The sequence below is a fragment of the Lepidochelys kempii genome, chromosome 6, assembly GCF_965140285.1.
Source record: "Lepidochelys kempii isolate rLepKem1 chromosome 6, rLepKem1.hap1, whole genome shotgun sequence".
Classification (NCBI taxonomy): Eukaryota; Metazoa; Chordata; order Testudines; family Cheloniidae; genus Lepidochelys; species Lepidochelys kempii.
In genome coordinates this window covers 26770979-26794606 of record NC_136385.1, presented here as the reverse complement: position 1 = coordinate 26794606, position 23628 = coordinate 26770979, and the positions used below count along the sequence as shown (strand labels likewise).

The 23628-nt window shown below is 48.1% G+C and overlaps 1 protein-coding gene across 1 annotated transcript in view; it reads left to right on the top strand.

Moving 5' to 3' along the window:
- Positions 1-23462, top strand: part of CTSD (cathepsin D) — a 34321-nt gene extending 10859 nt beyond the window's left edge. Inside the window, exons 3-9 of the mRNA XM_073347227.2 lie at positions 3567-3690; positions 6749-6867; positions 12603-12802; positions 14935-15057; positions 16606-16750; positions 18972-19070; positions 19904-23462. Of these exons, the coding sequence (XP_073203328.1) occupies positions 3567-3690; positions 6749-6867; positions 12603-12802; positions 14935-15057; positions 16606-16750; positions 18972-19070; positions 19904-20065 (972 nt within the window). The 3' untranslated portion in view covers positions 20066-23462. The remainder of the gene's footprint in view (positions 1-3566; positions 3691-6748; positions 6868-12602; positions 12803-14934; positions 15058-16605; positions 16751-18971; positions 19071-19903) is intronic.
- Positions 23463-23628: the final 166 nt, after the last annotated feature.

The following is a 23628-nucleotide window of genomic DNA, read 5'->3' as shown; positions in this document are numbered from 1 at the left end:
TCCAAATTGACCAGACCGGTGCAGCGTGGGAGAAGGGTAAATTCAGAGGAAAGAAAAGTGAGGGGAAGAGGAGTGAGGGGGCAGGACAGAGAACAAAAGGCTAAGAGGGGCAGGTGCAGAGTGAACTGGGGTGAAGAGATTGGGCAGTGGGACAGGGTCGGATCAATCAGCAGAGGAAGTCCTTGGTATGTCTGGTCCCGGTTTTGGCTGCCTCAGTGCCGCTCCTACCAGCTAGACTGGAGCCTCCGGCTGATTTTTCTCACTGCAGTTTTTCCCCAAGACCACATGGGGGAGGAAGGGCCAGGGGAAGTCACCATCTGCGTTCTCGTGCCCCCGGAGTGTGTGTTTTGGGGTGAGGCGTTTCCTTGCATAGTTCTGGGTCAGAAGAAGAGGGAAGAGCAGCTCCAGCTGGACCCCATTTTACCCTCTCCGCACAGTGCAACAGTCCATGGTGTGTGGCTTTCCTTTGCCCCCAATCCTGATGGTTCCCAACACCAGGAATAAACTTTAGGACGGTGGGGAGATGTCCTCCATCATGTGAGAGTCCCAGTAAGCAAACCCAGAGCATCTGTGTGCCTCACACCCAAGGGCTGTGCCAGCTCTCAACTTCCTTCTGCCATCAATTGGAGGGGGACTGCCCTTCCCTCCCTGCAATCGCTCCTATAACAATAAGCAAAATTTTGCTGCTGCTCGGGGATGCCATCTATGCCGCATGAACAGGAGCACCAGGCCTGCCTAACTGGTGTACTCTGTACCGCCATCTCTGTGTTCAGCATGCTGCAGTCCAGGGCATCCAGCCACCCGCACATGTAGCTGGCTGATAAACTAGACTCCAAGGTTGCTTCTAAACTGCTGGTCCAGCTCTTTCCCCACAATACTGACAACGCCTCTCCCACCCCCCTTCGTTAAACTCCTTCAGGCACATCTTGTGCAATCTCTTGCTACCCCCTGGCTCAGGGGAGCTGTGTTCTCCTACGCTTGCCGCTTGAAAAGTTTCTGATCCCTACTAGCCTGCCAGCCAGGGTGGGAAATACTTGTGCTGCCGCTCCTACCTCTTGCAATTTGCGGGAATCAGACTCTTGTGCACTGTAATTGTCACAATGCCAGTTGGCTTTCTAATTTTTTTTTTTCACCTTACTCCCTCTTTTCACTTTGTAATAGTTGTGTTTCCTTCCTGGCTTCACTCCACCTTTTTGTTTCTTTCCTATAGTAGATGGAGGTGTGTCTTCAGCATTTGCCTAGGATCTTCCTTTTCTCTCCCTCCACCACTTCTCTGCCTTCTCGCCTCTATTTTTTATCTTTGCTTTCTTTCTCCCTCCCCCTCACCTCCCTGCAATAAACAAATAAATCATCCTGTCTCTGTGAGTTTCCTAACTTATCTTTTCCCTCTCACTCACTCACAAATAGGGGTTGAAAATCTTTCCAGACTTCTGTGTACCATTGTACTAAAACTACTAGCCACCAGAAGTTGGTCCAATAAAAGAGATTACCTCTCCCATCTTGTCTAGCCAAAGCCTGGTAAGAACGAAGGGAAGGCATGACCCATGTGAGAAGCCAGCCCCATGTCTAGCTCCTTGGAGTCCTACTTGGAATCTCTGTCTTTGATCCCTGCTCAAGGGCTTCTTTCATACCAATCCCTGGCTTGCAGGTCTAGTAGGTGATCATTGTGTACTCCCTATTATACCTATCCCCTCCCTGCTGGAAGGGAAACTGAGCATTTCTCTCACTCTCACACCTACCTTTTTTTTTTTTTTTAAGCTGCAACGGTGCTTGGAAAGTTTACTGCTACTCTACCTCTATCTCAGCCTGTTTACGAGTCCTGACTCCTCTCCACTGCCCAGTGACTAGCTTCATGTATGCTGCTGCTACTTACAACTTTCCCCAGTGTCAAGAGGGCTGAAACTAACCTGATTCTTGGAATGGCAACAATGCAAATTGGCGAACCTGTGGTCCAGTTTCACTCTGCTGCAGCATGGCAGAGTGAAGATCAGCTGCAGAGGCACCTGGCTGTCTCCAGACTCAGACTGCACTGCATCAGTACACACTTGGTTCACAGCTGCAGGGTTCTCTTCACTGTCCTAAGGATTAGAAACTTCTTATTTTAATGAAAACTTCAAATGAGCAGAAGCTAATGGCCCTAACCTGGGAAATCTACCTACCTAGCACACAGGAGCAAGCAAGTGTAATCTAGCCCTACTTACAGTTGCATATTGGAGTTAGAACAAAAGCTCAGGGAGGTGGATGCCCAAGGTACTGTCTGCGGGCAGCCAACTTTTTGTGGCTGATGCTTTGTTTTACATTTTAAAAAATAAATGTGTTTTTTTTTTTTTTAAATGAGTGGGAGTGAGCTGGTAAGAAACTAGAGGGATGTCAGGCTTGTCTAGGCAGGATAAAACCACCACAGAGGTGCACATCCATCTGCCAAAGGAACTGATCTATGTACAGTTTTGTTATGCTTGGGAGGAGCTCGAAGGCGACAGCCCCATATCCATGCTGGGGCACCTGGAAGAGCATAGAACACAGGGGTTTCACGTACTGATTTAGAAGGACCTGTTCTGTTTCGCACAGGATTTTCCTGGCTGACGTTAGTTACTACCTGCTAAGAACTGACAGCAGGTGAGGTACTTGAGAGATGACAGAGTCACTTTACTTCCAGTTGTAATATTTCTTTATTAGTCTCATTCCATGTCTAAGTGTAGTAACTTCCAGGTATTCTCTGAGGAATTTCCCTCTGTCTGTGTTATGGTAGCACCTAGAGGCCTTGACCCTATTGTGCTAAGTGCTGTACAAATACCTAGTGAGAAACAGACTCTTTTACATTCTAAATGAACAAGACAGGTGAAGGGAATATTATTACCGCCATTTTTTTTTCAGAAGGAGAACAGAGGCACCAGGAGATCGAGTGATTTGGCCAACGTCACCCGGGAAGTCTGTAGCAGAGCTGGGAACAGAACCCAGATCTTATGACTTGTACTGTAGGGCTTTCATCACAAGTCCATCTCTCTGTACAGCACTTTGTAACTGTGTGGCTTGGGTGGAGGAGAGAGAGGCAGACTCCTACCCAACCTGCAAACGCTGTAACCTATTCCGATGCTCCTGTATCTCTTGGATTCCCTGCTATTCCTTTCAGTGATTCTTGCTGTGTGAGGCTCAGGTTGCTGTAGGACTGAAATCAATGGCAGTTAGGCTCCTAGTTACCTTTGAGGATCTCGGTTTGTGAGCTTACCGCAGCCCACGTTCCTACACTAATTCCTCTTGAGAGAGGCTGGGATTGGAGCAGCTGTGAGCTCACCACTACTATGCCCTTCGCTATAAGTGATTCCTTCTGGAAGAGGCTGGTACTGGAGTGATTATGAGCTCGCTACCGCCAGCACTTGTCTACACCATTCCCTACTCCTGCTGGGAGAAGTAGGGATTGCAATTGCAGTCTTACACCACTAAGTTATTTATGCATCAATCCCAGAGGATTATCCAGTTCAATTCAATTTTGAGCGAGAATACCCTCCTTGTCTCCAGAAACTTTCATCTGTATTAACACTCCTCTCTGCGCTCCTCTTCTCCCCCAGGCTCAGTACTACGGCGAGATTGGTATTGGGACACCACCGCAAAAGTTCACCGTGGTCTTTGACACTGGATCATCCAACCTCTGGGTGCCCTCTGTCCATTGCAACCTCCTGGACATCGCCTGCTGTAAGTAGCTCTTGTGCTGTATAGCTGCCTGTCTTCATGACCTTTAGCAGTCTCCTGTTCCTTGCATATCCAGGACAGGCACCAAAGAGCCACCCTGCAAACCAGGGACGGAAGGTCAGACCACTCAAGGGAGAAACCCAGAAGGCAACCGGCATCCTCCAAACAAGTCTGTCCTGCAGACTTCTTGGCCCATGAGTGGGCCAGCTGGAGCAGTCAGGGAGAATAACCCAAGTGAAGCACTGAATGCTTTAGGGCTCTCTGTGTTCTCCTTTGCACGCCAGTCCCCAGAATGGCTTCCCCAGCTTAGGCAGCTGCAGCATGGCTAAGCTAGACACGGCACTGGGAATACACCGAAACAGTCCCTGTCTTTGGCACCTGCAACCACTAGGTCTTCAAAATAAGAATCCCCTTTCTCTTTCCCCTTAAGTTTGTCCAATCCCAGGGGTTTGGAGGTTGTAGTCTTTTATATTTTGCACTTTTCAGGCTCACCAGAGCAAGCCCTTTTCTTGCCCTGTGATGATAGTTTCACTGCATTATTGGAGCACGGTGCTGATATCTGGGCATTGGCGCCCTTGTTCCCTTTGACTGAAGGAGCAAGGGACAAGGAAAGTCTATGCTGACGTTTTTTTAATGGCCCACCTAAAATGGGGGAGTGGCGTTGGCGGTGGGGGGTGAGTGAAATAGAAACACCAATAATGTTCCAACTCTTACAGCCGTTTTCCTCTGTAGAGGTCAAACCCTTTACAAAGGAGATGTCAATATCGTTATCCCCATTTTACAGATGGGACACACAAGGCGAAGCAACGTGCCCAAGGTCACAAGCATAGCCAGGAATAGCACCTGTGTGTCCTGAGTCCCGGTCCCGTGAGCTATCAAGTTAATGGCCCTTCCTTCTCCCATCTCTCCTCCTGTTCTGTCTTTTTTCCCGCCCCCATCTCCCACACACACTCACATTAATTCTTTTCGGAATGACCTTGATTGGGTAATGAGCCATTCCATGTGTCGCTCTGCTTCTCCCCAAATTATAGCTGTGTTGTCCTATTGCTCAATGCTGTCAAAAAAGCCTATCTTGCTAGATCTGATACCAACTGTCCTAGTTTCTAGTTTATTACTGCCCAGACTATGCATGCACATGTTTATGGATCTATAATTAATAATAACTATGTTTTTAAAAATGTTGTGGCTAGAACCAAAGGCTTACAAATTACAAGGTTTTCGCCCTGTGATGTTACAGTATAATCTCCAAAGAAGAAGATGTCAAACCCAACTGTGGTAAAATGCCTTTTAAAAGCCACCAAATGTGCTACTTAAGCAGAATGTATATTTGTTGGCTCCACTTTCTCCAAACGTGAAAGGTGACCTGCAAAGCCGGGGGGCGGGGGGAAGAAGGTGAATATTGGACTTGTGCCCTTTGTGATTCATAGTGGTTTGGCAGGTGGATGAATATTTTTATATAAAATATTTGTATAACATATATATATATATATATATATAATATTTATTTATTTATTTATTTTTTAGTGGGTTTGTTTCCCATTTGTTTTTATATATTGGAGATTTGGGCCCTGTCTAGGCTGGAGACTCTCTGATTCAGGACTGGTCTGTCTTGGAGATTTTGTACAACTAGAGAGCTAGGGAAAGGTTGACAACCCAAGAGCCAGGAGTAAGATAGCTGCGCATTTGAGAGGGGAAGAGATTTTTAGCTGGTCTGTTCACAGCTCTGTGGTCCTGATTCTCAACTTGCACCTTGCATCGCTCATTTTACTCTAGTGCAAAGCAAATGTAAAATGCTCCCAAACTGGAATTGAGTTTGCACAGATGTGATTATGCACAAGGTGCCAGGCAGTGATGTATCAGGCTCCATCTTTTTGGCTTGTTTGTCTTTTGACCTATTTAATTCCAGGGATGAAAAAACATTTGGGAGCAAGGATGTCATTGCTAATGACTTCTTGTCTCCAGCCTTATAATTAAAAACAATCAACGTCTGCTGAGACATCCATTTAGACCCTTGAGCAAAACTGGGGAAGAAATAAATAAAATTCCTGAACTTTCTAAGGTATAAAACAAATAGGCGTGGCGGATAGGGTGACCAGATGTCCCAATTTTACAGGAACAGTCCCAATATTTGGGGCTTTTTCTTGTAATAGGTGCCTATTACCCCCACCTCCCCCTGCTCCCTGTCCTGACTTTTCACATCTGCTATCTGGTCACTCTAATGGGGGAAGACATCCTTCTTCCCTCTTCTTCCTCCCCCCCCCCAATTTTTTTAAAAAATTTTTTTAAACTAAAACCTTCCAGGCCATATTTATAAAGAAGGGCAGAAACCCTATATTTTAAAAAAATCTTTTCCAGGTCACCTTTAAGAAAGAAACGCTATGTGATCTAAATGAGTGAATACAAAAATTAATGTTTTAATACCTGTATATACTTAAATTCACCCAAACTCTCCGGAGCACAAAGCATCTTCCTCTTGGGGCCATTATGGTGACTTGAGCATCACTCTCTTGGTTTCTAATGTCCGCTGACATATCAGCCATGTGTAGTCTAGTCTCCAAATCCGGTAGCCAAATCCTATTCAACTGCTAAATTGGATCTCATCATTGAATTGCTCACATGTTAGAAATGCTTTATAAGGCATTCTGGAATTGGCATATGTAAGAATGAGGGTTCTGCTTACCCTCTCCTTCAACATGCATTTACTTCTAAGAGCAGGGGAAGCAGCATGATCTGGAGCTATGAGGGTGGGATTAGGAGTCTGGTGGTCGTGAGTTTCTTGATCTATGTTCCACCACTGACTTTAGTGTGACCTTCACTTCTCTGCTTCTTCCCCTCCCCCCCCCCTCCCCATTTGTAAAAGGAGGATCCTCTATCACATCTCTCAGGTGGGTTGTGACATTAATTTCTAGGAGTTCCTGACAGCTTTTTTTTTTTTTTTTTTTGACCCACTCAGTTAATTAGCTAATGCCTGACCAGTGCTTCAGACAGGCAACGCACTGTGTAAATTGCTGAGCAGCATTCATATTGTGTGTACCTCCTGTGTTCCTATTCCTCGCTGCAGTGATCCATCACAAATACGACTCCTCCAAATCCAGTACATACCAGAAGAACGGCACAGCTTTCGCCATCCATTATGGAACCGGGAGCCTGTCTGGATACCTCAGCCAGGATGTTGTGGGGGTTAGTATTGACTGTACTTCACTTCTGCAACCCATGTAGGCCCTCGTTGAGCCAGGAATTCAGGCATGTGCCCTTGATTTCAATGGGACTTAGTAATACCTAGCACTGCTCATCAGATCTCAGAGCATTTTACACAGGTCGGTATTGTAGGGTGGGGAAACTGAGGCACAGAGAGGGGAATCAACTTGCCGATGGTCACCTAGCAGACCAGTAGTAGTTAGGCATAGACCCCAGGTCTTCCGACTCCCAGTCCAGTTCTCTAGTCACTAGGAAAGACTGCATCCCACTATTCCTTAAAGGTAAGCACATGCTTAAGTGCTTTGCTGAGTCAGGGCCTTAGTTGGGGATCTCAGTCCACCTCCCCTAGGGACACATGTCCACGTTGCAATTGGCAGATCTCATTGGCGAGGCTAAGCATTGAGTGAGTGTAGTTTAATCTCCATTCTACCACCACTAGGGGTACTTCCATCATATCAGACTTGAGGCAGTCCGGAGTAAGCTTGCTCTGCTATTGCCTGTATTGCATTAGTTTTGCTTCTGTGTAGAAACTTGGGGCCTACACTTTCAAGTGACCTGTGATTTTTTTGGGGGGGAGGGACTGCATCTTTTTATTTTTTTCACCCCAGCACTCAACTTGAGACAACTTGAAGGGACCTGATTACCAGAAAGTGCGGAGCATCCACCCTCTGAAAATCAGGCTACTTCAGTGTGTCTCCAGTGAGGCACTCAGAAAATGAGATGCCCGAAATCACTCATCACTCTTGAAAATGTGGGCTCCGGGCTTTCCGAAGCACAGCTGTGACTTAGAGCTCAAGTCCTGTTGAAAGTCACTGGGACTTGGGCTTCCAAATTACGTAGGCCGAGGTCCTCAAAGGTGTTGAAATCCATGCAAATTAGGAGCCTATATACCTCTGAGGATCTGGGCCTTAGTTTTCAGTGCTGGCTTGAGAGCCCTAAACTTGCTTAGCAAAATAGATAGTCTATAAACCTATTTTAGGTAGGCCCAGAAATCCACTGGCATTTTCTGTGCCTGTCCCAGTTGAAAAGTGTTGGCTAACAAAGTCTGCTGGTATCAAAAGAAGGGGATCTCTCTCTCCTCCTCCTCCTCCCCCCCCACACTGAGCAGAAGAACAGCCTGAATTGAATTTCCCATCTGGCTTGGACTAGACTCTAGCTCCCCTCTGCCAGAGTCTTTTCTAGACTAGTGCAGAAATACTTGACTTACAGCCAGAACGTTCCCTTGTAGGTGTTATCCCCGTAAGCAACAGGAGACTCTGGGACTGATTCGGAATGAATCCTCAATGGGCAGAGTCTCACTGTGGTCAGATGACACCATGAGTGAGGTTTCCTCTTGCTAAGATTCACCGTCAGTATTGCCCGGACGAGTGAGAGGATTTGCCACCCCACAATAAGCAAGGATTGACCTTCAAAACCAGTAGATCTTTCCTCCCCCTATTCCCACCCCCAAGTACTGCACTGGTCTTGGGAGATCTGCAGTGCCCAATGCTATCCCTGTCCCTCCATTCTAGCTCTCTGTCCCTGCTCCCATGCCTAGATCCCTGGCATCACAACGTTCACCTCTAAGAGTTGTTCTAGACCCTAGTCATTCCATTTCAACCTTGCAGCTTCTAGGATTCACTAAAACCCCTTCCAAGGATTTTGTGGCTGTTGCCCAGTGAAGTCATTTTGCATTTAGCAATAAATGTTCCACTTCTGTTAGGTTTAAAAAAAAAAAAAAAGTCTCTAGCACCAATAGAGATGTCTGCTTTTGCCCTGTGCAGTCGGCTGCTGTTCATGGGATTGGAGGATTGCAGGGAGAGAGCAGCGGGGGGAGCTGGGCACAGGTGACGGGAGAGATGAAGAGGCAATTTGAAAGGAGCTGCTCCAATGATGGAGTGGGGCGGTGATCCAAAGCAGCTGGCTTTATGGGATTGTGTTGGTAGGTTTCAGTGCTCTCCAGTTTAATGGAGGGAGTGAAATGAGTCAGAAGGAAAATTGCAGCTTTTTAAAATTAGTTTGTTCCTGAGCCTGCTGGGGGAGAGGAGCTCTGTGCAGCCATTGCAACTTTCAATGTTCAGCTTCCCTGTGTGCTTAAGTGATCGAAGTCTGTCCTGTGATGAGCCGAGTTTACAATCCAAGGGAGCAGTGCAGTGGGTTCCTGGCACTCTCAGAGGTGGGGCGCTAAATGCTGGAAACCTAAGTGGCTTCCCGTGCTGGGCCTGTTCCTGCTTTCATTGCACAGCCCAAATTCCCACTGATGTCCGAGAGAGGCTTGGGATGCACAAGAGATGTGAAATGGGGGCCATTGTCAATGTCTGAGGCCAGACCTAAAATGCAGCCGTCAAGCTGGGCCAGATCCTCAGCTGGTTGATATCAGCAAAGCTCCATCAAAGTCACTATTTGCCAGCTGTTGGTCTGCCTTGGCGGGTGTTTGGCAAGGACAGCTGACTAGCTGAGAGGGAATGGAGGACTGTGACTTTCCCTTCTCTGCTTTCCCCTTAAACCCCTGCCCCTAAACAGTAATTCTGGGCATCCTGAACCTTTATTGAACATCCTAGGGAAACACACCCCATGAGAGGTAATAGAAACACAGAAATGTAGGGCTGGAAGGGACTTCAAGAGGTCCTCTAGTCCATCCCGACACAGTGAGGGAGGACCAACCAAGACCATCCTTGACAGCTGTTTGTCCAATCTGGTCTTAAAAACCTCCAGTGAGGAGGATTCCACAACCTTCTTTGGAAGCCTTTTCCCATGATTCACTAGCCTTGTAGAAAACCTTCTGACTTCCTGATGGAGGTGGGAATCGTACTCCAAGTAACAAACGATGAATGCAGTTGTAGCAGGGGAACCCCTGCCTCCCAGAGTGCTAGTGATCCCAAGTTCTGCCAAGGGGATTCTAGCTTCACAGGAAGCTTAGGGGGTGCTTTACAAGAACAGGACAGAAAACACAGACAGCTGAGTGCTAGGCCGATGGCCCTGCACAGTGAAGTCCTCATTTAGCCACACAGCAGGAAGGGCGAGTTCAAGGCAAGATTCCTGGCTGGGGTAAATTGACCCCACTCCACTGAAGTGATTGAATCTACCCTGCCCTACACCTGCTGAGGATTTGGCCTTCAGCCTTCATGCCCCTTTCAGTTTTTGGTCTTTCTGCTGAGGCTGCTAACTATGGTGCCAATTGCAGGATGTGATGCGGGAGACCTCTCTGCAAGGAACTGGAGCGAGGCCACCAACCAAGCATCCACTAGTAATGATTTTTTATCATTATGTACTTGGATGGGAGCCAAACAAGTGACTTAAAGAGGGAAAGTTCTGTAACCCAATGCCTTTGCTCTGCTAAAGATGCTCTTAGGCTTCAAGCCTGAAAGTGCGTGCATGCCTGGCTACCTTGGTGCATGTCAAAATGTTAGCAGTTTTTGGTCAGCTTCCCAGATGGCGTAAATCAGCGTTGCTCCAGCTGGGGATCGGGCCTGTCAGATATTTCATTGCTCTTGTTTAAGCACTGAAGTAATTCTGTGGTGGTGCATTTATAACTTCTGAAAACACCTCCCTCTTCTCACTGCATTACCGGACATGTCACTCGGGTCTTTTCTGTCCCACATCCTGCTCTGTGGGTTTTCTCTCTTGTGACGCAAATGACACTTTGAAACAAAGTGTCCTTAGTGCAGTTAAAATAAGAACTCTCTGCACACAAAGCAGGCCTGTGCACACACCCTTACACACTGACACAGAGCGAGGCACTATCTAACCCTAGGGGGATTTTAGTCATTCACAAGGGATCGTTTTCTGATGTCAGGTCAGAGAGGCTGAGCTTTTCCTTTTCAGTACAGTTCATCTCACTGTAATGCCGTCAATAGGAGTTTCAGACCCAACCAGCAGGGACTGAGGAAAGATGGACTCTGAAAGCATCCTGGTCCAATTGGTAAAATTGCCTGGGCTCATTTTAAGCCATGAGATCTCGTGAACAGCTAGAGATAGAAACCAAAGGCCAGATCCCCATCTGGTATAAATCATCATAGCTCCGTTGACTTCACTGGGGCCAAACTGATCTCCTAGTGCTTTACACCATGTCAATCCTTCTAGCCATGAGTCTGGCAAGATCGCTGACCTTAAATTCACATCGGTCTGATTACCACTTTGCCCCTCCTACCACCCCAATACAGCCCTTCAGTGCCCACCTCAATTTCATGACCTGCTTTCCTGAGAAATGTGGGAGCCAGCATCTGTGGTGTCTGCTCTCTGAATGTTTGGGGTCTCCTAATTCAAAGGGCATAAGTAGGGCCGTAAACGTAGATGGGGAAACTTTCCCTAAACTGAGGGACATGCCATCCAAATCCCACTAGACAGACAAACGTGGTTCAGAGCAACAGTTCATGAGGGGAGGCTGCAGATTCTAGCTAGGAAAATAAGGTAGGTTGGGTTTTGAAGGAGGAAAGAGAGCGGTGGGGGAGGGGAGGTTGTTTCAGGAGTAGGAGGCAGCATGGTGGCCGCTGAGAGCGGAAGGAATGGAAAGGTGAGGAGGCACGTTGGGAATGCAAGGGGAAGTTGTAGCTGGGGACAGGATTCTGTAGGGCCTCAAGGATAAGGAACAGGAACTCGAATACAAGGCAGTAAGTGACCAGAAACCAGTGGAGGGACTGAAAGAGCAGAAGTGATGTGGTCAGAATGGGAGTTCCCATTAGCAGTGGTTGCTTCAGACATGCCTTTGATGGGGGAGAGCAGTGAGGCAGTCAAGCCAGACAGGAGACGGTTGTCGCAGGGGTGGGTTGCAGGGGATGACCTCAATAAGGGGATAGCAAGGAAAGGGCAGGTAGAAGCTACAGGACTCAGCAACTGGCCAGATGTGTGTGGAGACAGGAAGGATAACGGCACTGCCAGTGGTTGGGGGGGACCTGAGAGCCAGTCTGAACTGGAGTCAGACACGCTAGTGCAGAGCTTAGGGAGGAGGGCAGTAGGGGTGGTGGTCGCTGTGGTAGGTGAGGGAATGGGTGGGAGAGGTACTCCCTCTCTTTAGGGGATGCCAAAGCGGGGACAGAATACAGAATCGTGTGGGGCAGAGAGGAGGCCAAGAAGTTACTAAAAAACCACTCTGAGGACATGAGGCGAATCGGGAAAGCGCAGGCCCAGGGAAGCCATGAGGTGAAAGCCCAGGAGAGAATGGGATTTATTATTGTTACTTACAATAATAGTAAGCACCTAGCAGCCCCAGTCCTGGACCAGAACCCCCTTGTGCTGGGCACTGTACAAACACTGAACAAAAAGACACTCCCTGCCCCAAGGAGCTAAGCTATTGGTGACCTGCAATTGGGCTGTTTCAGTTCAGTGGAGGGGGCACAGTTCGAGCCGAGGGGCTCAAGGAGGGCGAGCCAAGAGAAATAAGAGAGCAGCTAGAGGAGTAAGTCTGATCCAGGGAAGGGAGCATAAGCATTTCCTGTCATGCCATTCACAGGGAGCTAAGAGGGTCCAGTGTCGGTCTGCCTGCAGTAGATGTGAGTTGTATCTCCAGTGGCCTGTACTTGTAGCATAGCGTTCTGACCTGAGATCCACCCATGATTTCTCTGTGAGGCACGCATTAAGGGGCAGGATCTCTCTAGCCAATGCTAGACCAGAGAACAGCTCTCGCACGTTGACTCCATCCTGTTTCTAGGAAAGTGCTTTCTCCCACCCAGGTACTCTGAGACTGTCTGTCTCTTTTTAACCATCTTGGTTTTTGGTGGACTTCCCCCCCACCCCTGCAGATTGGTGACTTAGTTGTCAAGGACCAGATCTTTGGTGAAGCAACCAAGCAGCCTGGCATAACCTTCATCGCTGCCAAGTTCGACGGCATTCTGGGTATGGCCTTCCCGAAGATCTCTGTGGACAAAGTCACACCCTTCTTCGATAACGTCATTCAGCAGAAGCTGGTGGAGAAGAACATCTTTTCCTTCTACCTCAACAGGTGACGCTGTGGGGGGCACGGAGCTCATTCTTGAGACATCTGGTCTGGCTGTCTCCAACCTGTGGGCCACCTCCTGTCCTCCCACCCTCATTCCAAGGGCCAGATCCTCAGCTGATTGGGGTGCAGCTGTATTGAAATTGGCATCCCTTTACACCAGAGGAGGGCCTGGCTCCAGAATCCTATTCCTGCAATAGGGTCCCTTACTCCTGCAGGGAGAGTGAGCATTCATCTCTCGCTGTAGCTACTTCCCACAGGTTGCTTGGCATCGGGCAACTGATTGAGGCGCTCCGGACATAGCTGCTTTGTTGTTTTAAAAAAAAAAACAAAAAAAACCTGATTCTTTCAGTTCTCTGGAGCTCCGCTGATTTACATCATCTGCGAAGCTTTCCCTTTCCTGAATGCCTACAGCGTGTTTGTCACCGGGCAAAGTCCGCGTACGTCCTGCCCCGAGGCTCTGGCACTCGAATGGCCTGATCCTTTGAGGAGATGAGCGTCCCCAAAAAGACTTGAGGATGCTTAGCAGCTCCCTTTGTCCAGCCCTAAGTTTCTTCCCCGTCTGGCCCCTTAGGCGTCACTTCCACCTGTGCAAAGTGGGTGTGTTAATGCCATCTGATCAAAATGGCAAGTATCGGGGGGTAGCTGTGTTAGTCTGTATCCATGCAAACAACAAGGAGTCCGGTGGCACCTTAAAGACTTGAACAGATTTATTTGAACATAAGCTTTCGTGGGTAAAAACCTCACTTCTTCAAATGCCACCGGACTCCTTGTTGTTTCTGATCAAAATGGTAGCCTTTCACATCCACTTTGCACAGGTGCCATTAACAGTGTCATAGCCAAATAGGGCTGGAAGGGACCTCCAGAGATCATCTAGTCCACCCCCCTGCACTGAGGCAGGACCAAGTATACCCGGATGCCTACCCAGGGGGTAGAGGAATGGGGTCTCAGTGCAGAACTCTACCCGCTCTGTATATGTTGGCAGAAAGTCGAACTCTGGACTGGGAAGGAGTCGTGGATTCCTTCTGAGTTGGTTCACATTAGCCCTATGCATGTAGTGATGGGAATCACTGGTGGGCCTTGCTGAAGGAGTTGAGGCCTGATTCTCCTCTCCCTTGCACCAGTGACAGTTGGGAGTACCTCCACAGAGCTACATTGGTATGAAACCAGTGTGAGGGAGGGGAGATTCAGGGGCTTTGTTTCTAAGAGGAGGGGTTGAATGTGGTGCTGTGGTGGACCAGGAGAGGCTGTGAGTTTCAAGGGGAGTGGGAGAAGACCATACGGAGGAAGGACTGGGATCATGGCAGCAGGAGGCCCTGACTCCATGGCGTTGGCTGGTTTTGTCATACCCATCACCACCCCTCCAGACTTGAGCATGGTTTTCCATTTACTTGGGAGAGACCAGACTCCTTGGGCTGAAAACTCTCTTTATTGGGGAGCGGTTTCTGGTTCAGTTAAGGCTAAAAATCCCCCATAGCAATGCTTCCTCACACCTATTCAGCTGCAATCTGTGTGTTTGAAATAACCTGGAGAATTTGGTTCTCTGGGCCAAGAGTCAGGCAATAACAACGGATCATTTGATCAGCTGCATCCCTACCCACATAAACACATGTTGTTGGCTGGATGCAGGGTATTGTACTAGTGCATGGGGTGACAGAGCTTATTCTGCCCCAGCCCTAGCCCAAAGTGCAAGGGAGATAAAGAAATTGTCTATGTCTGTCTCTTTAGTCCTGGAGCTAGTGGTAAAAAAAGTTGGCCAGTCTAGGCTGTCAGTGAGCAATGATCCTTCTTCCATTGCTCTTTCCTTGCATACAGTGAATTTCTCCAGGTCTCAACACAACATCCATAGCTGTTACAGGATGGCTCCACCCTCAGCTAGCCTAAGACATGCTAGAGTCCCCTTATATCCCCTCTCTCCTCACAGCCTAAGCCACAATGTTGGTGGTTTAATATTTTTACACCTTTCATATGTGGGTGCCCTGTGTGCTCGCACTCTCTTCTTCCCACCCCCTGGCATGAGTGCACAGGGATCCCTTGTAGAATGAGCGTGCTTGGAGAAGCAGTGTCTTCCTTCCTTCCCCCCCCCCCCCCCCCCCCCCGGCTTTACTTGAATTGATTTTCTGTCTCTTCTCTTTCAGGGACCCATCAGCTCAGCCTGGAGGGGAGCTGCTGCTGGGGGGGACTGATCCCAAGTATTATAGCGGAGACTTCAACTGGGTGAATGTCACACGCAAGGCATACTGGCAGGTCCACATGGATCAGTGAGTTCCACCTCCTTTTCCGCGTTCTCTCTCTCTCTGTCGCTCACACACACGTCTGGACTGTACCCTTCAAAATCCCATAGCACACCTAGCCAATTAGTCCCTGGGAAGTAGAGAGAGGCAGAAGACAATGGGATAAATTCTGCCCTTGAATACATGGGTGTAAATCCCATTGTTTTCTATCAGGCCTGCTCTGTGCTGGGCACAAGCCACCAGTGCAAACACTTATAAGCTGCAGCTTATGCCAACTTCAAGCAGGAGTAAACCCACCAAATCACGGCTTTTGGCATCTTTACCTGTCTCCCCCGGGGCCTCGCTACACCGATTGCTATCGTTCCCAGAGGGGACGAAGCCCCAGAGTTGCTTGAACGTAAGGGCTGAATGGGGCTCCAAGAATTCAGCACTTGATGGAAGGGGCCCTCTTCTTACAGGCATGCAGTAGTAATCACTCTGCATTGCTCAGGGAAGTGAGAGAGAGACTGAGCCTGGTTGCGTGGTCCAAGCAAAGGGCTGTTAGCCAGGAAGCCCTGACTTCTATTCCAAGCTCTAGACCAGGTCTACACTACAAAGTTTTGTTGGCGTAGCTTTGTCAGTCAGGGGTGTGGAAAGAGCCACAGCTGACACAGCTCTGACTGTAAACCCCCTCCCAGTGTAGCTGCAGTGATAGTGACCGAAGATGCCCTCTTCCAGCATAGCTAATGTCATTAGGGGAAGTGCTGTCACTATGCCAACAGAAAAGCTCCTGTGGGCATATGCTGTGTCTACACTAAGGGCCTCTGCTGGTATAGCTTCACCGGCAAAGCTTTTGTAGTGTAGATAGGATCTAAGGATCTCCAAGTGCCTCCCACCCTTTGCTGGCACCTGGGTTAAGTATCATTATCCCCAAGTTATTTCATGTTTGCAAAGTGCATTGAGACCCTTGACATGAAGGTTTTATAACAGTGCAGAGTATTGTGATACTTAACATCTGCAAAGGCCAAACCAGTCCCCACCTCACCGGCCTAATACACTTCCTTTAAAGTAAGAAATGTTACACAACCCTTTTAACCCTTTGCCGTCCACTGTGGTACATACTGCTGCATAAAGCACCGTGGAAACGGATTCAGATTTCTGCAGGGGAAGTGCCAGAATACATACAGGCTTATGTGTCATCATCCTGGTTAACTCACCCTGGTAACAGGTTTAGCATGTCAGCGAGCTGTGGGACACCAGGCAGAAATTAAAGATGTCTGGACAAATGCAGCTTTGGCCGTACTCCAGCAAAGTACGTATAACTTCAATCACATGAGTGCTCTCGTTGAAGTTGATGGGACTATTCACTTAAAGTGAGGTATTTGATCAAGTGTTTTGCTGGATTAAGGCCTAGGTTTTTCCATACTTCATCATATTCTGGGAGTTTTAACTCTTAATTCCCCTACACAAGTTTGCCAGTATTTTTATACTGTTCTATCAAGGTTTTTTTTCCCCTGTTTAACTGATTCATTTTTGCAACCTGGGCTCCAACTTACAAAGGGCTTTTATTATCTGGGAATCTTCTTCTTCACACAGACTGGATGTTGCCAACAGCCTGACCCTGTGCAAAGGGGGCTGTGAAGCTATTGTGGACACCGGAACCTCGCTCATTACAGGGCCAACGAAGGAGGTGAAGGCGCTGCAGGCTGCCATCGGGGCTAAGCCACTCATCAAAGGACAGGTAAACCCCGGCAGAGAAACTGGGTGGTGCATTGGAAACTCGGGGAGGGCAGAGTATTCCAAAATACTGGTGCCCCCACTCCTTGGAATCTCTACACTGGCTTCCCCTCTTCAGACAGGTTAACATCAAGCTTCTCCTTACTTTGTAGATCTCTTATTTCTGTCCTTCCCTGCATCTCTACCTGTCTTTCCTCCTACAGCCCCTTCCCACTCTCTGTGCTCTGCTGAAGCCCCTCTTGGGGGGGATTCCTTTTCTCCTTTTTCTACTCCTGAAAAACCTCCTGATTAATATGGCCCAAATGCCCTCCCTTTCCCTGCCCATAGCTCCTGAAACCCAATGGTAGTGTTCCATCAGCACTTAAGTCTTTCTGTCCTGCGTCACGCCTCTAGACTGCAAGCTCCTTGGGGCAGGGACCTTTGGCACGGCGAGCCAGATGCTGTACACTTTACAGCCCCATACAGAGAATTAAGGGCAGCAGCCTGGGAGAGGGAGACACACACGCTGCTCCTCCCTATCCTGAACCGCAGCTAGTGAGCTTGGATTCTCTCTCCTGCTTTGGAAACTGACTTGCTTGTGTGGGAGGAGCAAGTTGCCATGGAGAAATCACAGCCCCCCCTGAACCGTGATCACGCCAGTTCTGGATAAACTAAGACTGAAGCAGCCAGTGAAGAAATGGACTGGAGTTTAATAGTCTCCCACGCTGTTTCTTGGCCAGCTGGGACAAGAATTAAGGCCTGATCCCATTGACTTCAGTAGGCTTTGGTTCAGACCCTGTATCCCCTCCCTGTAGCAGTGGGGGAAGGGGCGGAGGTAAACTCACATTTGAGAGCACTTGCACAAAAGTCCTACAGGTTTTAATGTACAATGAGAATCTTCCCAGGGGCTTTTTTCCCATCCTATAGAACCTAGTAGAGAATCAAGTCCCCAGTATAGGATTCTGTAGGGTGGTTAATAAAGGTCTAGGAAGGATCTCCTTCTCTACTAAGTTCTGTAGGGTTTTAGAACAATGTGTATAGAGCATTATTAACCTATTAACTTATTATCAGGCTTATTAACTTCTGCAGGGATAAGGGTGCCTGTAATGTAGTGACATTCGTTCTGGACCTGGCTCTCTCCAGGCCCCATCAACAGCACTCAGAGAATTTATGTATAATTAGATGGATTGCACCTATCCATAGTCTCTAGGGGTTTTTGTTTAACACCATCTATTCCTATTGCAGTAGCAGCTAGAAGGGCCTAACCCTACTATGCTAGATGCTGTACAAATGCCTAATGAAGAGACACCCCCTGCCCCAAAGCATTTACAATCCAAGTAATAGGACATGCCAAAAAGGGGTTGAAAGCGTCTCCCTCCAAGGGCTTCCTCAGTGCTAGAACAGAACCATCCCCCAGCTGTCCCAGGCAGGATGTAAGAATATGGTGTTACAAGCCCTTGAAAAATCTCCCTCGACATACAATGAAACAAATACTCGTCCATTACATACCCCAGCATAGCTCCTAACAAGCCCCATTGACAAAACTGGGTCTGTGGAGAGCAACTTGGGGCCCGGCTGGCCAAGGGATTGAGGTACTTGAACCCCTGTATTTGTGCCCCTGCTCCTGCTTTGCTCATCCAGTGTTTTGTGCTTTATAGTTCAGCAGCTCCTAGGGGCCCCATTGTTCATAGGCGCCCTGTGTGCACTTAGTAAAGTGAGGAGCTCTGAGGGTGGGGTTTTCAAAGGAGCCCAACTGCATTCTAGTCCCATTTCCCATTGAATCGGCGTAAGAGGCACCGCAGACAAAGGGTGGGAGGAGAGCCCGGCAGAGTCATGGAGTGACTTGCCACAAGTCTCCCCGCGGATCCGTGGCAGAGCTGGGAGTGGAACCAAGGTCTTCTGACTCTCACTCCAGTGTGCTACCCCCAGGACCACACCACCTCTTGATCTAGTCTTCCCACTGGCTGTCTGAAACTCTGCACGCTGAACTGCGCTGAGCCCTGCTGATCGTAAGGGGCCCATGCCTCAGCAAGGAACCCATTCGGATTTGATTTAAGGCTGGAGGGTGCTAATTACCATAGGCTGCCTCCTTTCCTTAACCCGCAGAAGGCTGTTGTCTGAGCACAGAAGGAGAGGCCTGACCATCTCCCCTAGTGACCCCCCTTTTCCTTAAGCCTGCCAGCCAGCTGCCTTTCTGTGCCCATGGGGTCTTATGCTTCAGTGTACTGCTGCTGTTTCCTTTTCAGTACGTGATCCCCTGCGATAAAGTGCCGTCCCTTCCCGTCGTCACTCTCATGCTAGGAGGAAAGCCCTATGGGCTCACAGGAGAACAGTACACCTTCAAGGTGAGTCCAGAGCAGCTTCTACCCAGCTCCCTTTCCTACGCTAGCTGTTCTTACCTAGATGTAGGAGGCCGGGCTTTCGTGGTGAAATCCTGGCCCCTCTGAAGTCAGTGGTAGTCTTATCAATTCAGTGGAGCGGGGGTTTCACCCCAGTGACCACGTGAATCCTGCCAGGATAGTGCCTGTTCACTGCTGTAAGGTTAGCGGTTTGCCAGTCCTATCTCTGAGTCCGCATCATAACCTGCTCTCTTGAAGAGAGCAGGCAAGACTCCAAAGCATGATCCGTGGAGCAGGATCAGCCCAGAGCTTCAGCCACAGAGTCTGACACTCACCTTGCTCACTCTGGTCTAAATCAGGAGTAATTCTACAGAGAGTGAGACCACTGTGTGTGTGGTCAGAATTGGTTCCATGCACTATGGTTCCAGCTGAGACCCCTGCATGCCAGACTTGAGGAGAAGCATGAGTCTGAAGAATCAGGATGTTGTCATGCTGCTAGGTCTGTAGAGAGCAATGGAGACCTCCACTGGTTTGTTGCAGTAGTAGGACACGACTGAGTAAAGCCATCAGCCCCTGCAGTGGGTGAAACTAGGGAGGCAGAGTGAGCAATAATGGACAGGACGTCATGTGACTCCTACTATTGTAGTCCATCTGCCACTAGGTTTGGAGAGCTCAGGGCCAGTCCTTGTCATGATAGATCATGATGATGATCACGGTTAATACCTCACCCCACGTAGAGTCAGTTCCACCAATCGGTGCCCTAGAGCAGAGCTTGTGGGAGGGCAGGGGAAGGGATGAAAGACTCGTCCTTCTACTGACCACCTCACTCTTTCCTGTAGATTTCTGTACAGGGAGAGACCATCTGCCTGAGTGGATTTTCAGCCCTGGACGTCCCACCTCCTGGGGGCCCGCTGTGGATCCTGGGAGATGTATTCATTGGCCCCTACTACACAGTGTTTGACCGTGATAATGACTCTGTTGGCTTTGCCAAATGTGTCTGAGTACCTGCCCCACCACCCCTGCCACACGCATGCACTGTAGAGAGTGAGTACCAGGATTAGGAAGCAAATGAGGAAATAAAAGAAATGGAAATAGATTTAAAATTAAAAAGGAAACAATATTCGTGCCCTTTTAATGACCCTTTGCCGTCTCTTGAATAAGTGATAATCAGAGCTGTAGCGGATCACTCAATCTAGAGCAGCCCCTGCCTTGTTAGATCTTCCAGCTCCATTTTAAATATTCGCTATTGAAGCTGCACAATGCCCACTCATGACTCCAAGCACCGGTCTCGCTAATAGGAGAGCCAGCTTATGAGATCCATGCGATGATTCCACTCCTCCTGCAGAGAACCCACATTGGTAACAGTCTCTGGATTCCATGTACATGCAGAAAACTTTCTCCTTATTCCTCTTCTCTAACCAATGACAGGGTGCGGGAGCTAAGTTCATCTTACGGCTGCTCCGAGTCACATGAGGAAGAAAAGCAATAGTCTGGTGGCTCTCAATGAGCTTGTGCTGCTTTAATGTGCTTTCTTGTGGAGCTGAGGAGGGTGGTCAAGTGATGGCTGCATGAGCCATCCCTTAAAACGCACAAGGGACAGTTTAGGATCAAAATACATTAGCTGAGTTTCTTGTGCGGCAGCACAATGGGAGCACTTGGCGTGGTGTGACCATCCCTGTTGAAGTGTCTCACCTGGCAGGGATGACAACAGGGGCTCCAGCCCGTAGAACCCTCAGGGAGCAGGAAGGGGACCATGGTAGGATTTGATAATGGTCTTTGAGTTCATGTCTGCAACAGCCTATCTTTATGCTTAAGGCTGAGCAAACCAGATCAGATAAATAAGAGATGACCCAAACTTTTCTTAGGTTTGAAATAGTTTGGTTGGTTGGGGTTTTTTCTTAAAGTCCTACGGTTTGGGAAAATTTGTCCAGAGCTATTGATCTGGGAGGTAACATTTTTTTGAAAGCGTTTAAGTTACCTAGAAGCCTTAGGTCCTACTGACAGTCAGTGGGGCTTAGGTGCTTTCAAGTAACTTAGATACTTCTTTCAGAGTAGCTTTTGAATGCTTTTTCTTTAGATGCTTTTGAAAATTTTACTCATGGCATTTTTGATCTGATCAAACCAGCCTATTAGCAGTCAGACGAGAGACTTGCAAGACTTCCACATCAAAGAGGTTTGGGGAAGCATCTCAAGTTCCAGGTGTTTCTCTTTACCAAGCTTCTGAACCTCTGGAAGCCAATTCATTTCTACTCTACGCTCCCTATTCTGAACCCTGGCTTACTTTTCTTGTTAAAAACCACGTAAACGTACACCGTGCTATACAAATATAGAGTGAGGCACATTGCCCGCTCTAGAGAGCTTACAGTCATGCGCACAGACCCACACTCATCCAGTTAAGAGCCATCAGCTATGTATACAAAACTGTTCACCCAGTTGGGCCCTTAGACAAGACAAACATGGGGCAGTAGTCCAGGGGAGGGACTGCAAGGAGCAAGTGGTGGATGGAAGGAGGATAAAGTGGATTTTAAGTAGGGTTTTGAGTAAGTGGGAGAGAGTGAGCTTGGTAGAGTTATTCAAGGCTTTGATCCAAAGCCCACTGAAGTGAACAGGGAGACTCTCATTGACTTCAGTGGGTGTATAATGCAGCATGAGCACAATACAGAGGGTGAAAAAGAAAAGCAAAGACCCAGATCGTGCCCTGGTGTGAGCCAGTGTAACACCAATGTTAGCAGTAAGGTGAGAGGATTGGGAGTAATGTAGGGAGTGAAATCCTGACCCCCCTGAAGTCAATGTGAGTTTGGCCCCTGACTTTAATGGAGCCAGGATTTCCCCCAGGGAGCAGCAGGCAATGAGAGCAGTAATGTGCCTGGGGGCATATAGGAAGCTAGTCACACTAGGGAACATGCACTTTTCCCCAGGACCAAGCCAACATTGAGCCTGCCATCTGGGGAGAGAAAAGGGCTGCCACTTAATGAGGATGTTCAGAGAGAATGGGGTGGAGATGATCTAAAATGATTCCCATCACATAAGCCTGCTGAGCGCCACCCTTTTCCAGTCCATTGCACTCCCTGTGATGAGTTTGCTAACGTTGACTCAGGCTTTAATAACAACCTCTGCTGCTCAGACTGGGAGGGGTTTCGTTGGTGCATAGTTAATGCTCACAATCATTACTGTTACTCAGACACCTGGAAGGGGCTGCCTGAGGCAGCTGTGACTGGTGTGAATGAAGTAACGCTAATATATGTGTCAGTCTGCACAGCCCCAGGAGTGATAAATACGCTGTTCCCACCATGGCCTGCCGTCTGTGCATGCTCTTCGGCTGCAGCCTCGGATTAGAAGCTGAATGCATCTGTTACAGCCTAAAGACCTAGCTAGGGAACAACAGTGTGTTCCCCAAAACCATCAAACACAAATCCTCAGCTGCCCTCCAGAGAGTCCCATTCGCAAATTGATCAAGTGCCCAGAGCTGTTTAAAGTTTGAAGTTAAATCCTTTCTCAGCTGAAGAATTTATCCCATACAGTGACTTAAACATAGAACTTTTTTTAGATGTCTGTTAATTAGATTTGGTGGAAGGTAAAATCTCTAGCAGGGAATTGACTGCAAGGTTAGATTTTATTAAGGATCTATTTTTAACCCCTTCCAAAGCAGGCAGAGTGCATTATATGAAGGAGCCATTGTACATTAGTTGCTGTTAAACATATAATGCCCTAGGACGTTTATACCTGAGGGAAGAATTTGGTCCATAGTGATGCCCTAAAAGACACATCTTAAGACAGGCTGGGGGGAGTGGTTTATTTGATGTAACACATTTGCAATGCAAAGATTGTGGCACTTCTGAAATCAGTCTCTTTCCCTTGTTGTTTTACTTGTGTTTTTCAACCGGAGCTTGAAATGCTTTTTGACTTTATTTTTGGGGCAATCCGACGTGCTGTCAGAATTCCTGTCTCTAGATTTATTATAGAAAATTGAAATGAAAACGTCTTTTCTCCCCTTTGCCGTGTTGCTGTTTTCTTTCAAGTGGTTTGGAATTGCCAAGGTAAAGTGAACATTTCACTTAGGTCAACAAAAACCCACTCTCCTGTTGGTAATAGCTTTAGATAAGCTATTACCAACAGGAGAGTGGGTTGGGGGGCTGGAGGGGGAGAAAACCTGGATTTGTGCTGGAAATGGCTCACCTTGATTATCATACACATTGTAAGGCGAGTGATCACTTTAGATAAGCTGTTACCAGCAGGAGAGTGGGGTGGGGGGAGAGAAAACCTTTTGTAGTGATAAACACCCATTTTTTCATGGTCTGTGTGTATGAAAACATCTTCTGTATTTTCCACAGTATGCATCCGATGAAGTGAGCTGTAGCTCACGAAAGCTTATGCTCAAATAAATTGGTTAGTCTCTAAGGTGCCCCAAATACTCCTTTTCTTTTTGCGAGTACGTTGTGTGTATGTTCAAAATATGTTCAGGTGGGCTTCTCTGGCTAGGCTCCCCATGCTGGGGGTTGAATGTCCCACTGGGGTCTTCAGGCGTGGCTGCCCTTTAAAGGTGCTCAGAGGCCCGCCTGGGCTT